We start from the raw sequence: 18,295 nt of genomic DNA on the forward strand, positions 1-18,295 counted from the left end.
TGCTGCATATGTTTTTGAGCAAATCATGCATTTATCAAAAAGACAAAGGAGCTTTTCACAATTTTGTTGGCTTGAAGTTTACCATAATAAGAGAAATCTGTATGTGGTTAAAGTTTATCAAAGAGAGCATGATAGGATTAAGAGGTTTGCTGATAGAATTCCTATGTGGTTACTGGAAATAACATTTTTGTTTACTTATATTAAAATTGGCGTGGGTTTATAGGGTGTTCAAGGAGGCTTAGTAGATAAGAAGAATGGATGGAGCACACTGTTCAATGTGGAGGATCCAAGGTCTAAAGTCCCTCAATGTAAAGGAAAGTTTTTGGATGTGAACCAAGCGCTTGAAGTAGCTAAGCACGATATTCAGTACTGTTATTGGAAGGCTCCACAAGATGTGCTCACAATTATGCTTCTCCATGAGAAGGTCTCTGCTATTCCTGGCCTTTCTTGACAAATTAAGTTTTTCTAATACTGTTTGATTCTTAAGATTATGTAGGTATTATATTCTTTATCTTCATAAATTATGGATATGAGCTTTACACCTGAACAATATAGACAAACAAAGGCAGCATATTCTCAGAACTTGAATAACAGTGATAGCTGGGCTGATTTTGTCTTCGCACTATAATGAACATTTGGGATTTCTGATTGCTTCCTTAAGATGATATGCACTTTTATTGACAATGATGTAGGTTGTTGAAGTTCCAAACCCTCTGACACAAGATTACAAGTCCATTGGCACGATGGGGAAAGAGCTTGCTGAGTTGCAAGAAGAACTATCTCTGGCTCATAATAAGGTTTGGAAAGTCAACAATTGCTGATATACCATGTGACTTAAATGTACTTTAACAATTTCTATTAATCTGAATTCTGTGACTCAGGTAGATTGAAATTCTGTCCGTTTTATTAATCGAACCTACATGTGACAATTAAAGCTAAAAAGATACCCAATATATTTGGAATTTATAACTGCTATCTCATAGCCAATTTTCTGTGAACGAAAACAGGTTCATAAATCTGAAGCAAGGGTTGCCACTGCTTTGGATAAACTAACTCACGTGGAAACATCGGTTAATGATAGGCTGTTACAAGATAGAAGCACCTCAGAATCTGATCAAAGTTGCTCTTCTCCTTATACTTCTACACATCGCTAGTTGCCTCGGAAAAGCTTGAATGTCTCCGGTCCAGTTCTTACATGGATCGCCCAAAACTTTTACCCACAGATATTCTTACATGTATCTTACCATCTCTGTTTCAGATTCCAATTGAATGCTTTGAGGAACCATGGGTTATCTTTCGTGGCAAAGATGGGAAACCTGATGCGTCCAGGATGCATTTGCACATAGAGTCTATAGCGACTGATACAGGTAGAAAATGAATATTGCTGACTCTTGAAAAATGTTTTGCTGATAAATATAAGGGTGGGAATACACGACAGATGGAAAATGTGAGAAAATGCCATCTACAAGATTGCTTAATGTGAAGATAAAATCAGTGCCATGTTTTGAAAAAGAGGGAATGACTTGGATTTGGCCTGGTGATGAGGCTCCAACTGCCAACCTTCTTTCTTTATTACCTCCTTCAGGATTTGAAATTCATGCTGAGGTATGCTTTGATGGAATTGAAATTGTTTCATATATTGTGGTTACAAGATTCACATCAATCATGCTTGCATGGTCTTTCATAAAAGTTTGTATCTTCTCTTATCTCTCATGTTCTTGAATGACAGATTCCTATGGAACTTCCAACTGAACACGGGCTACTTCTGGATAACCTTTTATATCTAGCACATGCTCCATTTACCCACTCTTCTACTTTGCCAACGGATGGAGTGTTCCCAGGTTAGTTCTTTTAAATTTAAATTTAATGATCTTCAATTTGATTTTTAAATTGTTAGAAAAAAGTTTATTCATTTGGAGCTTTTATGTAATCCATGGCATTGGATGCATTTTCAGCTTGGTGAACTTTTTAACACCTGCATCTGGCCCCCAAGGATACTGGGAGCCTTATCCAATAGATATGGAATTTCTAACTCCACGTATGGTGCTATCAACCATTGGGATATCAAAACCTGAAAAATTGGAAGGACGGAGTAACAGATAGTGTTCAACACATCTTCATCATCTTCACGTCTGCTTACCTTCATCAACGAAGAAAACAAGGTTGTTATATAGAATGTCACTGGACTTCGCTTCTGTTTTAAAGCACATCCCCTTACTGCAATACTCGTGGAGGCATTTCGTAGAACAGGTAAAAACTTGTTTTTTGTGGCCTACCCTGACGCCCGAGGTTTTGGGTTGGTTTAACAAGAATAAAACTCACCCACATGTGTCCGGATAGTGATTGACTAATTTCTTCATATGTGCTAAAAACAGGTGTTGAGTGAGGATCTAAGGCTAAAATCATTAATTATCAACAAAACCATCTCAAGAATGAAAAAATAAAAAATAAAAACAATATATATATATATATATATATATATATATATATGGAAGAGAAAACTAATTGGTTCCTGAAATGGAACGGAAGTGACAGGTAGGGGGAAGAAGAGAGACAGCGGTATTAACAAAGGGAGGGTTCCGAGAGACCGCAAATCGGACGACCCAGTTGGACAATTGGAAAAGCAAGCACCATGGACGGTCCACAGCAGCTCTTTGCGCTTGTTGAACTCTATTTCGAACAAAATGGAGACCATCCACTGAAGCAGAGTGGCCAAAAAGAAGATACCAGCCTTGTTTATGATTTTGATTATAGCTCGTTCTTGCCATTGATGTTGCAAGATTCACGGGTTAATTAGGCTAAATTAGTGTGATTTGTTTGTATGTTAATTAGGCTAAATTAGTGTGATTTGTTTGTATTTTAATAGCTAATGAATAGTTGTCAATTAAAGCTGTCAATTATGTTTATTCTCTAGGATTCTTACCAGATTTAGTCTCTTGTATAGTTATATATTTCTGTACCAATATAGATCAAAAGATATGAAAACATTTTTTCCATACAAGTTCATATGGTATCAGAGCAGGAACTCTATTTCCTGAATTCCTAGCCTTCACCTGTATCAGCCTATCTCCTTCCTCTCTAATTTTTCATCATGTCTGAGATTTCAGAAACAACCAACACTACAGACCTGCCTACATCCACGACTACCACTCAGGTTCCTACCTCGGAATCCCACTCTATTCAAATTACCACAATTAAACTAAATGGAGAGAATTTCTTGCGCTGGTCTCAATCCGTGTGCATGTATATCCGTGGTAGAGGCAAGATGGGATATTTGACTGGAGAAAAGAAGGAACCTGCATTTGATGATTCTAGTTATGCTACGTGGGACGCGGAGAACTCGATGGTGATGACATGGTTGGTGAATTCGATGAAGGAAGACATAAGCTCCAACTATATGTGTTACCATACAGCGAAGGAGCTTTGGGACAATGTCAACCAAATGTACTCAGACTTGGGAAATCAATCTCAGGTATATGAGTTGACTTTGAAGTTGGAAGAAATCCGCCAAGGTGAGGATACTGTCACTAGGTATTTTAATTCCTTAAAACGTCTTTGGCAAGACTTGGACCTCTTCAATAATTATGAATGGAAATGTACTCATGATTGTAACCAGTATAAAAAAATGGTGGAGGATAATCGTATTTTTAAGTTTCTTATTGGACTTAATATGGAGTTTGATGAAGTTAGAGGCAGGATCATCGGTAGACAACCGCTTCCATCTATCGGTGAAGTGTTCTCTGAAGTCCGCCGTGAGGAGAGTCGCCGTCATGTTATGCTCGGCAAGAAAAATCCTGGCAGTCCTATTGAAAACTCTGCTCTTGTGGTTGGGATGAATGCTAGCCGAAATACTAACAAGAAATCCAATGACAAGCCTCGTGTTTGGTGTGACTATTGCGACAAACCACGTCATACACGTGAGACATGCTGGAAACTTCATGGAAAACCAGCAAATTGGAAGGGCTCTCATGAAGGACGGTTTAATAAGACTCCTACTGCACATGAGGCAGATTCGACCTCTTTCAACAAAGAGCAAATTGATCAAATCCTGAAATTGCTGAAATTCAACTCAGGTTCATCTAGTGCTCCTAATGCTTCAGTGGCTCAAGCAGGTAATGATTTTAAGGCATTATCTTGTCACTCACTAAATTATTCTACTCCTTGGATCATAGATTCGGGAGCCTCTGATCATATGACAAGTTTGTCTAGTTTGTTTCATTCTTAATATCCTTGTTCTGGCCATGAAAAAATTCGTATAGCAGATGGATCTTATTCTTCTATAGCCGGCAAAGGTTTGGTAAATCTTTCAAAAAATATCTCTTTAAAGAACGTCTTACATGTTCCTAAACTTACTTGTAATCTACTATCGGTTAGCAAATTATCCAAAGACTCTAACTGTCGTGTTACTTTCTTTGAATCATATTGTGTTTTCCAGGAACTGAACTCGGAGAAGATGATTGGCAGTGCTAAATTAATCAATGGCCTATATTATTTTGAAGATCAAGATTCCAAGAATAAAGAAGCTCAAGGCTTAATTGGTATTAGTTCTACTCTAGTTACGGATAAAATTATGCTTTGGCATTATAAACTTGGGCATCCTAGTTTTCCTTATCTTAAAAAACTATTTCCTAGTTTATTTAAAGGTTTAGATTGTTCTAAACTATATTGTGAGAATTGCATTTTATCTAAGAGTCATAAGACTGTTTATCATCCTAAAACTTATCAACCTTCAAAACCATTTTACTTAATTCATAGTGACATTTGGGGTCCGTCAAGGATTAATACACCCTCAAATAAAAAATGGTTTGTGACGTTTATTGATGATCATACTCGTTTATGTTGGGTTTACCTAATGTCGGAAAAATCTGAGGTTGAAAAAATATTTAAAATGTTTTACGCAATGATTGAAAACCATTTTGAAACCAAAATTGGGATTCTTCACACAGATAATGGAACTGAATACTTTAAAGGAATTCTTGGAAGTTTTTTCACTGAAAAAGGGATTCATCATCAAACTACTTGTGTCAATACACCTCAACAAAATGGTATTGCTGAGCGCAAAAATAAACATCTTCTTGAAGTTTCTCGAGCTATTATGTTTTCAATGAATGTTCCTAAATATTTATGGGGAGAAGCTGTCTTAACTGTATCTTATCTGATTAATAGAATGCCTACTCGTGTTTTGAACTATATTACTCCCCTTGATTGTTTAAAAAATTTTTTTCCTGAATCACGAATACCTTCAAATCTTCCTATTAAAATATTTGGGTGCACAACATATGTCCACATAAATAGTAAAGGAAGATCTAAACTTGATCCGAGGGCAGAAAAATGTATTTTTATTGGTTATGCTCCAAACAAAAAAGGGTACAAGTGTTTTAATCCACAAACTAAAAAAATAGTTGTTTCTATGGATGTTACATTTCTTGAAAGTCAACCTTTCTTTAAAAAAATTTCTCTTCAGGGGGAGATAGGAGAAGAAGGAAATTTTTGGGATATTTCTACTATTCCTTTACCTAAAATCATTGATTCTACTAATCCTATTACACCTGTTATCGGTTTTATACCTGGTCCCATATCTAAAAATAAACTTTTAAATAAAGAGGAAATTAATAATACTAAGGAAACAAGTGATCCTGAATCTATTTTGCCAAAGATTTCTGAATCCTCAACAGGGGGAGAAATACTACCTATAGTTCTCACAGAACATGGTAAAGAGCTCCTAACTCATTCAAGGAAGAAAGGTCATAAAAAAAGGGTCATGGTTCCTTTAGCACCAGTTCAATCAGCTGCTCCGAGAACAGAACCTGAAACTACTCCAGGTAACATTCCTCTTATTCATACTCATGTTCCTAATGACCAAAATGATGATTCTATTCTTTATCCAGTACCTAATACTGAGTCTAGTGATCTAGATATTCCTATAGCCATTAGGAAAGCTAAACGTATCTCTCATCCTACATCCCGATATCTTTCCTATGCTAAACTCTCAAAGAAACATAATGCCTTTATATCTAAAATATCTAACTTATTTATCCCAAGAAACATACAAGAAGCACTTGATGATCCTGACTGGAAATCAGCAGTAATGGAAGAGATTAATGCTCTGAAGAAAAATGGAACTTGGGAAGTTGTTGATTTACCCAAACATAAAAAAATCGTTGGGTGTAAATGGGTGTTTACAGTGAAATGTAAAGCAGATGGAAGTATTGAGAGATACAAGGCAAGATTAGTTGCTAAAGGGTTTACTCAAACATACGGAATTGATTATCAGGAAACCTTCGCCCCTGTTGCAAAAATCAATTCCATTCGGGTATTATTGTCTTTAGCTGCTAATTATGATTGGCCATTACACCAATTAGATGTCAAGAATGCGTTCTTGAATGGGGATTTAGAAGAAGAGGTGTTTATGAGTCTACCTCCAGGATTTGAGATGATGGGACAAGATAAAGTCTGCAGACTTAAAAGATCCCTATATGGCCTTAAACAGTCTCCGAGAGCTTGGTTTGAACGTTTTGGAAAAGCTGTGAAAAGCCATGGTTATCATCAAAGCCAGGCTGACCACACAATGTTTTATAAGCGATCGGAGAAAGGTAAAATCTCTATCTTAATCGTATATGTAGATGATATAATTTTGACAGGTGATGATTCTGAAGAATTAGCAGACTTAAAGAAGAAGTTGGCACTAGATTTTGAGATTAAAGATCTAGGATTGTTAAAATATTTCCTTGGCATGGAGTTCGCTAGATCAAGAAAGGGTATCTTTGTAAACCAAAGGAAATATATCCTTGATCTTCTCAGTGAAACAGGTCTCCTAGGTTGTAAAGCTGCAGATACTCCACTTGATGCTAACTTGAAACTTGATCCAGCTAAAGCTGAAAATGTGACTGACAAGGAAAAATTTCAAAGACTTGTAGGGAAGTTAATCTATCTGTCACATACCCGTCCTGATATTGCTTTTGCTGTGAGTATGGTTAGCCAATATATGCACTCACCTGGACAAGAACATTTTAATGTAGCCTATAGAATACTAAGATACCTAAAAGGAACTCCTGGAAAAGGTCTTATGTTTCGGAAGAATAACAACCTACAAATAGAAGTCTACACTGATGCAGATTGGGCCGGTTGTACTATTGACAGACGTTCTACTTCAGGCTACTGCACCTTTATTGGAGGAAATCTTGTTACATGGCGGAGTAAAAAACAAAATGTTGTGGCTCGAAGTAGTGCTGAGGCTGAGTTCAGGTCTCTTGCTCATGGGATTAGCGAGGCAATTTGGTTGAAAAGATTGTTTGAAGACTTGAAGATCTCGGTGTCTTATCCTATAAAAGTATATTGTGATAACAAGGCAGCCATTTCAATCGCTCACAACCCGGTTTTACACGACAGAATGAAACACATTGAGGTTGACAAACACTTCATCAAAGAGAAGATTGAAAGTGGGTTAATTTGTCTCTCCTATGTACCAACTACAGATCAAATAGCAGACATACTCACCAAAGGGCTACACAAAGGACAGTTTGAACTTCTAGTTAGCAAGCTAGCTATGGAAGACATCTTCAAGCCAGCTTGAGGGGGAGTGTTGCAAGATTCACGGGTTAATTAGGCTAAATTAGTGTGATTTGTTTGTATTTTAATAGCTAATGAATAGTTGTCAATTAAAGCTGTCAATTATGTTTATTCTCTAGGATTCTTACCAGATTTAGTCTCTTGTATAGTTATATATTTCTGTACCAATATAGATCAAAAGATATGAAAACATTTTTACCATACAAGTTCATAAAAAACCTCTCCAATCTAACCAAAATTAAGAAAGGGAACACCTGATAGTTAATGGTGGCTTTTATTCGAATCTGCTGGGAAGCGATGGGAGTTATGGTGAGAAGACCAGCGTTGGAGGATGGATTTATTTTTTCCTTATTTTGACCTCTGGTCTGTTAGTCGCCCGTAAAGTTATACCCACCTGTGAATTGTATGGATCCGACCCGAATGTATGAGAATCCGTTTTGATCCGGAGAAAAATTATATTTCTTAAGAAAAGCATAACTCAGAAGATAATATTTGTTTATTCTTTTCTTGCAGCGAAAAGGGGCTCAAAGATAAAATTTATGTTTAATGTTTTCCGTTTTCGAAAAACAATATTTGAAAATAATAAATATATGTTTATTATTAATTTTTATAACAAATATGAAATATTGCAGTTTAATAGGCAATCATAATATATAAATTTCATAGTTTTAAAAATCATATTAGATTAATCAATGTAACTAGTTGAATTGTTAATTGCTAACCAAACTAATTAAAGCATATATAAAATTGGGTTTGATTTGGTTAATATTAAAAATTAATTTTCTTTTTCAAAAATTCAACATAGAAACTTGAATCAAAACTTTATTTATTATATTTAAATATATATATATCAAATTAAGTTTATTTTTTAATATTATATAATTAATTATATAATTAGAAGTTAAATTATATAATTAATTAGAAGTTATATAAATTTTTTAATATTATTTTTAAATAGTTAACTAATCTATTCACTAATTAATTGACCCAATCATAGATTAGACCAGTTCGTCTTCTTCACCGAAGCGATACCTGATTCAGTTCTAAAAACATTGATATATTTTTTATATATTTTATGTTTTTTAATAACTTAGTTATTTATGAAATTTTTGGTTGTTATAATTGTATTAGAAAATAAAAATAATGTGAATAAGTATTACATATTTTTACAAAATGAAATAGAATAAAAACTTTAGGTGAACGGCATACTGTAAAGGAATTAAAATCGTTTAGTACTCAAATTTTAGTTTTGGTTTTTACCTTAAACCAATTAACCTAAGTTACTTTCTGGGTCTAAGTTTTGTGGTAAATAATCCAAGGGTTGTTGAAACACATCTAATTTTTAGTTTCAGTTGCAGATTTTTTATTATTTTTTCTGGAAAAATAGAAAAAAAAGTTGTTCTTGGTTAAATCTTGTTACTTCATTTCTGCGTGTTAATTTCTTTTTGCATTCTGATAAATCTTGGTTCATGCTTTTGTATCAGTTGTTCTTCTGGATTCTTATAGTTTGATGCAAAATTGTTGCATTTTTTTAGCTTCAGTTGCATTTTTTTAGTTTCATCCAAATCCAAACCCATCAAAACCATTTGTAAGGAAAAAAAGAAATGAAAGTGAAAGAAGAAAAAAAGGAGTAAAAGTGACAAATTTAATAAGCAAAGAACTATATTCAAATTTTATTAATTTGGAGTGATATATTAATTTTGAGAAATAAAATAATTATTGTAATATAATAATTTAACATTTTAACGAAATATTATGATTTATTTTTAAATGAGATTATGTTTTTGGTTGTGATTTATGTATTTAACAGTGGAAAATAGTTTTTAAGTAAATTACTACATATATAAATTAAAAGTAGTATTACATGCATAAATAATGTGTACAACTTTGCATATAAATAATTATATGTCATTATATGATTAAATAGTTTTAAATTAAAAGTAAAATAACATTCAATCATATAATGATATATCATTGTATGTGTATAAAATTATATACATTATTTATACATATAGTTTTATTGATAAATTAAATGTAGTACATGTTGATGCGATTTCTCGTTATCAATCAATGTACACCATTTAGAATATTGTATAAAATAGACTGCGATAGCGATGATTAGAGCTTGAAAAGAGTCGGATAAACCTATTACGGGTGTTTGAAAATTCTTAGGGAAGTTTATGTGCGTAAATAAAGTCAAGAAGAAAGATTGAGACAAATGTTTTTTCCTTGGCTTGGCTTGATGATTAGAATGTCTATATTGAAATGTTCACACTAGTTTGTTGTTTTGTACAAGAATAATACAATGGTTCCTTCTCTTCTTATGCACTTTTTTTTCATTTTTCTCCCTCTCTCTCTCTCTTTCCTCTATATACATAGTTTTGGAGGGAAGAGGCCTCCCCTAGACCTAGCCACGGGCCGGTTTGGCCTGTGAACAAGACCGAAATCGATCTGTATAAAATCGAAACTAAAACTGACAGAACTAGAACCTGCCTGAACCGGAACCAAAACCAAATTTTGATGGTTTGGTTCCAATTTTTATATTTTTGAACCATTAAACAACTAGTTCATAAACCAGCGATTAAACCAACGGTTCAAAGACTTATGAACCGGGTTTTTTAATTTTTTTTAATTTTTTAATTTTTAAATTTAAAAAGGGAACCAACGGCTCCCTGCAAAATGAAGGGGACTGTTGGTTCCCTGCAAAATGCAGGGGACCCCCTGCATGGTTCAGTCCCCTGCAAACTATCCGTTTCCATCCCCTTTTTTTTTGAACTTTTTTTAAATTTCTCTAATAAAGATTCACTAAATCTCTCAACTCTCTTATTCAATCTTTCAAACTCTATCATTTATTCTCATTATTTATTCTCTCAATTCTCAATACTCTTTCAATTTTTCAATCAAATTATTTTAAATTCAATTAAATTCCTTTTTTATTTTTTATTAATTCCAATTTAAATTTTCATTATACAATTTATAATTAATTATAGGATTGATCTCTATAATTAATTTGATGACGGAAATCAGTAGTCAAGATAGCGGAGGTGAATGGTAAAGTAAGAGGACACAACGAGCTATCGAATACGGGAATGTAAGAGAACTATGTAGGCTTTAACTATTCTAAACCCCAAAATGATACGTAGGAAGCTTAATTAAAAAATTAAGTTCAAGCCTTTTTTTTTTAATTTTTAATTATTAATTAAAAAATAAATCGGAACCATATATTAGAGTTGACGGTTCAATGTCAGTTTTGAATCAGGGCCATGAACCGAAACTATCGGTTCCAAACTGGTTACGAACAGTCTTATAACAGTTCTGGTTCAGGGTTCTTATTTTTTTTAACCATGAACCAGTGGTTCCAAATCGAAACCACCGGTTCATGAACTGTGGCCAAGACTAGCCTCCCCCCAATTCTTCCTCTCTTCAAAATTAAACCATGGTTTTGAATTTAAATGGATTGTTTATACATATATTAACTATATTTTCACTATGTGTTGTTAACATCTTTATTGGAAGACCTTTGTGATGTAAAATGCCTACAACTTCGATATTCTCACTAATTTATGATTTTGTACAAGAATATTACAATTGTTCCTAGAGGTGTCAACAAATCATGCCTAGGCCCATTACAATGCATCCTTAGTAGATCGGGCCAACCCACTAGCAGATGAAGGCTCATAACATGACTCAACACTAGCGGTCTCAATGCTTTTGGTGGGTAGTTCACAAAATAAAATTTTCTATTTTCAAAATATGTAAAATTAATTGTATATTTCTATTACTTATATTCGTAGTCGATTTAAACAAAACTTTATATTACAAAAAAAATAGGGTTTTAACAAGATAAAAATTTTTTCCGTTCTTGTTGTTAATATATTTAACCACAGTTAATGACAAGGTTTTTCTCGTTACATTTAATGATGAGAAATATACTTTTAACGATTGTTTTCTTATCATTAAAGTTATAAATTTCTTTAGTTTTATCGAGTAAATAGATAATTGGTCATTAAAATCATAAAAAAATTACTTATAATAATGGAATATTATCCTTTTGTTATTTGTACTCTCACTAATATTTTTTATAATACTAGAATTTTACTAAAAAGACTTTACTTATGATTGAGATTAGAGCAATACGATATACACACACTTTAGATACACAAATTAGATAGACAAATAATATGTCATAATAAACACACTTTATTTTTAATTTAAAATCATTTAATTATATGATAATATATACTTTGTGTTACATTATATAAAAAAAACATAAATCAAACATAATATAAAACATTAATTATGAAATTTTAAAGTATCAAAATATCCATGTTTGATTTTTTTTTTTTAGTTATCTTCAATATCACATTTTTTATCAATTTCTTCGTATTTTATATGAAAAAAATGTTCATACTATTGAAACAATTGAAGTATTTGACGGCAAACGGGAAAGAAAGCATGTATTCCCCACTAAACTCAATCAGTTGTCGCCCTCAATAATGCAAAGAAAGCGTGTATTCCCCACTAAACTCAATCATGTTTCAATAATGCAACTTTTCATGACCAAATGATGTGTAATATCTGTGCAGAGAACAAGTTAAAGAGTTAAAGAATGAGACCAAATTTTTTAACAATATTTAACAATAAAATAATATTTATATATTGACTAAAAGACTTGTTTCCACCCAAGGTACAGTAAAATTCTAAGTGATGATCTCCAACTTTTGAAAACTCAAATACACACTTATGAAAAAAATTTTATTAAAAAACTCAGTTAAGGTTAAGGGTCAAAATGGTTATTTAACAAAAAAAAATTTAAATATAAAATTCATCATATTTTCTCTTATAAGTTTTAAAAACTAATAATTTCATCCCCATTTAAAGTTTTCAAACTGTGAAAAGTAGCATTCCTCCCCTCTCTCCCCAAACTTAGAGTTTTCTTCTTTCCCACTCTGGCCATTGGCAACGACACTTTCAACCTTAATCTATAGAAAGAAGTTTGACCATCCCTGCCTAAGCCACGACATCATTTGGATTAGTCTAGACTATGCCTTTGTCATCCAGATGAAGCATAATCTAGATGACTCCTTTGTCATCGAGATGAAGCATCGTCAAGTGACTCTTCATCTAAACGTCGTTGTCCAAATGAAAATCGTTTGGATTTTTAGAAGCAAATCGTCTAAATTTCTATATGATTTTCGTTGATCTGTGGTCGGAGAGGAGAGGGAGAGAGGCTGGGAGGTAGGGATGGCAATGGGGAGGGGATATCAATCCCCATCCCAGTCCCCGTCCCCGTAAGGGACATCAATCCCCGTCCCCGCCCCGTCTCCGCCCCGGGGATAACAAACAATCTCTGCCCCCTCCCCGCGAGGGAAAATCTCCTCCCCGTCCCCACGGGGAAAAATCCCCTCCCCATCCCCACCCCGTCCTTGCGGGGAAAAATCCCCTCCCCATCCCCGCCCCGTCCTCGCAGGGAAAATCCCCTCCCCAGACCCGCAAATATAAATTTTAATTCCTTTATGTATTTCAATAAATAAAATTAATCATGTATTTCAATAGAAAAAATTAATCATATTCTCCCAAAATATCACTTGCTAGAAGAGCTACAAAATATTCATTGTTATTTTAGTTCAAATACAAAGTTTTCATAAAATCTAACAATATACAATAATCAATCTCTTCATTAGTAACTCTTCATGTATGTGATTTAAGGTAATTTTATAATAACATTAAATTTAATACTTTTCATTCACTTCAATTGATTTTATCAAGTTTATAATTTATTTTTTTTTTGTGTAAAACCTGGTGGATTGACTAAGTTTTGAAGTTAAAATAGAATTAATTTGGTGCATTTGTATTTTATGATAATGAGATTCTAGGGTTTTTTAATATATTAGATTAATAGTTCAGAAATTAGTAAAAACTGAAAATTGATAATTTAAAAATTAGTAAAATTAAAGTTATAGTTTTAATAAATCATAATGTAAAAATTTCTAAAACTTAATAGTTTAGAAATCTAGAAATTATTATATTAATATATTAGATTTAGGGGGTGGGGTGGGGTGGGGATTGGGAGGGGATGGGGCGGGGACATATGTATCCCCGTCCCCGATTATGGAGATTTTTTCCGTCCCCATCCCGGCCCCTTTCTCTGTTTTTATCAAGGAATCCCCTACCCGTTAGGGTCGGGGAGGGTCAGAGCCCCTAAAGTCGGGTCCAAATTGTCATCTCTACTGAGAGGGAGGACAACCGACTACCAGAGACATCGGATCATCGCTAGAGAAAAAAGGAAAAAACCCAAGGGGAGAAATTGTCACTTTTCAAACTTTTAAAAAAAATCTAAAAGAAAATTTTGAGATTTTTAATTTGAGCGAAAAATGTGATAAAAGTTTAGTTATTAAAATTTTTTTATTAAATAATAGTTTTATTTTAATTATAACTGAGATTTATAATTAAAATTATCTTATAGATAAATATTTGAATATTTTATAGATTGAAGTAAACCTTTATATTTTAACTATAGCAAGGGTGAGAGTAAGACTTTTTGGCCTTGCACATTGCAATGTAGGCTCATACATGCAGAGACTATAATAATAATTTATCATAGTATTTTTTTTCTTATAAAAAGCCCCTATTTCGCCGTCTACCGACTCCACCCGTTGTCATTGCCAGGTAACTTTTACTAATTCTAATTTTTGTAAATTTTTATTAAAAATTAAATAATAGTAATTTAATAAATTCCCGTATATTTAATATCTACACTTCTCCACCTTCATATGTCAAAATGCAATTAATTTCATCCAAAAAGATTGGATTTCAAGTGCAAGAGAGTAAATATTTAAAATCTATAATATTTCAAAATTAAAGTCTTAATTTAAATTATATAATAATTGTGGGGTTGATTGTTAGAATTGAAGTTTTTTCTATTTAATGTAATCTATTTACCCCTTAAAAATCTGACTATGGAATTGGCAATAGTAGGCAAGGAAATAAAACAATTTCTATTTCTTTCTATATATTAATTTTCTCTGTTTCTCCTTTCAGTTCTTAGGCTTTGTGATCTTAATCTCATCGTGTTCACAGGGAGTGTACTCACTCCATGAATGATTATTTTTGCGATTTTTCTTTTTTTCTGGAAATAATAGAAAAAAAAAAAAAAAAGTTGTTCTTGGTTCAAACTTGTTACTTCATTTCTAGGTGTTAAATGAGATCATGTTTGGCCGAGAGAACGTGATTTATGTATTTAATAGTGGGAAAAAGTTTTTAAGTAAATCACTATATATATAAATTAAAACTAGTGTTATATGCATAATTTTGTATACAAACAATAACGTATTATCATATAATTAGATAGTTTTAAATTAAAATTAAATAATATTAAATCACATGACGACATATCATTGTTTGTATATAAAGTTGAATATATTATTTGTGCATATAATTTTATTATATGTAGTACATGTTGATGCAATTTTTCATTACCAACCAATATACGCTATTTAGAATATTGTATATGATAAACTATAATAGCAATGAGTAGACCCTAAAAAGAGTCAGGTAAGTCTATTATGGGTGTTTGGAAATTCTTAGAGAAGTTTGTGTATAAATAGCTAGAGTTAAGAAGAAAGATTGAGACAAAGATTTTTTACTTTGTTTGGCTCAATGGTTGGAATGCCTACATGGAGAGTGTTCGCATTAATTTGTTATTTTGTACAAGAATAATACAATAGTTCCTTCTCTTTTGATGCACTTTTTTCATTTTTCTTTCTATCTATCTTTCCGCTATATACATAATTTGGAGGGAAGAGGTCTCCTCCCAATTCCTCCTCCTTTTGAAATTAAACCATGATTTTAAAATTAAATGGATCGATTTATATATATATTATAATGATATTTACATATATTAATGATATTGGGTGACCTTTGTAACATAAGATGTCTACATCTATGATATTCTCACTAATTTGTGATTTTATACAAAAATATTATAATTGTTCCTAGAGGTGTCAATAGGAGGTGTTTAGGCTTGTTATAGTGCAATCCTAGCAGGGTGGTCTAAAGCACTAGCTGATGAAGGCTCACGCATAACCTAACTCTAATTGGATCGTGTTGTATCAAGCCCTTGACCAGTTGACTTCAATGCTTTTGGTGAGCTAGTTCACAAAATAAAATTTTCTATTTTCAAAATATGTAAAATTAATTATATAGTTTTATTGCTTACATTCTTATTTGAATCAAATGAAATTATAGAATTTTATTGAAAAAACTTCACTTATGGTAGAGATAAGAACAATACTATGTGTATACATTTTTTGTACAAAAGTTAGATACACAAATAATGTATCATCATATGATTAGATGTTATTTTATTTTTAATTTAAAATTATCTAATTATATGATAACATATCATCTGTGTATATAAATTATGTGCATTATTGTTACATGATAAAAAAATAGCATAAATCAAATATAACATATAATATTAATCATACAATTTTAAAGTATTAAAATATCAATCTATGATACTTTTTTACTCATTTTCAACATCACGTTCTTTATCAATTTCATTATATTTTAAATTAAAAAAAAAATTCAAATAATTGAAATGAATTTATTTTTATAGGCTCAAATGAGAAGAAAATGAATCACTATAAATATTGTAAAAGAGACCTTATAGGAATAAGTAATAGTAAAATTATACCTTTTATTCTCATATATCATTTCAAAGATGTGCTAGTTTGAGAAATTTAAATGAAATAACAAATAAAGCAAAAGAGAATAATGTCACTTTCCACTCTTGTTTAATCTGTCATTCTACCTGAATTTTTTAAACTATAACATCTTTGTAATGGTATATGAGAATAAAAGTTTTGACTTCACTCTTGCTTATTCTTACAAGGTTTCTATTATCATGTTTACAGTGATTAATTTTTTTCTATTGAATATACATAAATGAATTTGTTTCAATTATTTATCATATTTTTCCTTTAGAAAATAATAATTTTTTTAAATTTGTATTAAATATTATCTCAAAAAATAATCAAAATGATTAAACTCATTTCATTTTAGATTTATTTAGGTATGAATGAAACAACTATAATAATTATGAAAATATAGAAGCAAATGAAAAGAAATTGAAGTAGATATAGGAAATGTTTTGTTGGAAATAATTAAACATGCCAGGATCAAAATCTATGAAAACTATAAATACAAATTAAGCGTACTCGTTTCAATATTCGATGAAGCGTTTTCGAATTCTACGTGAGGTGTTGACGTTAGTTTGGTTTCACGACGCCATTTGCTCACATATTGGGAGACAAGATTTGCTGTGCATTTTTTTGGGTTTGCAGGAGCAGAGAGAAGAGATTTCAATTACGTTACTTTTATGAGGAGGCAGTTTGGACAATTTATATATGTCCAATTGCCCTCCAACTCCCCTTTATAACTGCCCATGGCAGTTATATTAAATCGGGTCGGGTCGACCTGTCATAGGTGGACCCGAATCTAATATCTCCCACTCACACATGATGGAAGACTCGAATCAAATACTTAGCCACAGAAATCCCATATAGTAGTACGTTTCATACTTGCAAATGTGTCATGCGACCTGGCGAGCAACCTGTACTTGGGAGCTAAATACTATGCATCTATTAGGAATAGCATAGCGGCTTCAACCCGAATAAAACAAAATAAAGCGTTAGGCTCGCAGCACCCTAGACTTACTCGATAACACTAGCCCTCTTTAATCCCTCATTTATCATTGTGTTATTTTCCTATATATCTATGATCAAGTCCAATCTCCATATGAGTGACATGATTGGCCGACCAATGGACACATGTAACATATAAGTCTTCCTCTTCTACTCGAAATTCTCAATTTAAACTTAGTTGTTTTTCTAGTCATGTTCCATAGACTGAATCATGCATGGCCATAGGTTCTAAGCTAAGATAGCAACACTAAGAGTAAATATCGAACAACAGTAAAGAGTCAAAGGGTACTAACATGAGGTAATTTTCATAAAGTCTCACATAGTGAAATAGCAGGGATTTATCCTTCCACTACTTTAACTGGTTGTCTTACTTATGCATACATGGTATGAATCATGTGCTATAGTGTGTATTTTCTCAAATGTCATTCATAACACTATACAGATCTTAGTTCAGTCGCTACACCTAGCGTCTAACTTGAGTTCTTAATCATCTTCACATTTACAGGTATTTATCTATATTAAGAACTCACATCTGGCATTTACAAGTTATTTGGACGTAGGGAATCCAAATTGGTCATTTTTTAAATGTATCTATTTATGATCTCATTTTGATCAATCATCAAGGCGACATTCTTATTTCAATAAATATTTTCTTGAGAAATTTGTCTCCCATTGGTATGCTCTCTTAGCATCACATTTCTCAAGAATAATGTCTCATCTTTACTCATTTTCTCAGCGCCAAAGACGATTGCTCGTGTGAGTGAGCCAATCTCTAACTTGTGTGACATTACAATCTTGTTGAGCTAAAAACGATATGTATGCAGTGAAAACCCAAGAATTTCGGGACGTAAGTTCAAAACATAAAATGAACTTAAATTCATGGTTTTCGACGTTGTGCCACTAGTACAATATTTAAGCTCAACACTCATCAATCATTGTCTACACAATCCAAGAAATTTAACATGTGCGAGATATACTTTTCTTGGAAGAATCTCGGTCAAAGGATCAATGACTATACT

General features: G+C 32.4%; 1 protein-coding gene across 1 annotated transcript; it reads left to right on the plus strand.

Annotated features, from left to right (window-relative positions):
- Positions 1–1,019: 1,019 nt before the first annotated feature.
- Positions 1,020–2,741, plus strand: LOC123194359 (chlorophyllide a oxygenase, chloroplastic-like). Its single transcript, XM_044607541.1, has 5 exons — positions 1,020–1,367; positions 1,439–1,605; positions 1,730–1,841; positions 1,956–2,250; positions 2,536–2,741. Exons 1-4 carry the CDS (start codon positions 1,196–1,198, stop codon positions 1,961–1,963), a joined length of 459 nt encoding a protein of 152 aa, XP_044463476.1. The 5' UTR covers positions 1,020–1,195; the 3' UTR covers positions 1,964–2,250; positions 2,536–2,741.
- Positions 2,742–18,295: the final 15,554 nt, after the last annotated feature.

This window comes from Mangifera indica, chromosome 13 (genome assembly GCF_011075055.1).
Source record: "Mangifera indica cultivar Alphonso chromosome 13, CATAS_Mindica_2.1, whole genome shotgun sequence".
Classification (NCBI taxonomy): domain Eukaryota; kingdom Viridiplantae; phylum Streptophyta; class Magnoliopsida; order Sapindales; family Anacardiaceae; genus Mangifera; species Mangifera indica.

Excerpts from the sequence above, each read along its gene's own strand:
- LOC123194359 (XM_044607541.1), top strand. The coding sequence starts at position 1,196 with ATGGATCGCCCAAAACTTTTACCCACAGATATTCTTACATGTATCTTA. Across the intron at positions 1,368-1,438 it reads GTCTATAGCGACTGATACAG|ATGGAAAATGTGAGAAAATG; the intron begins GTAGAAAATGAA and ends AATACACGACAG. Across the intron at positions 1,606-1,729 it reads GATTTGAAATTCATGCTGAG|ATTCCTATGGAACTTCCAAC; the intron begins GTATGCTTTGAT and ends CTTGAATGACAG.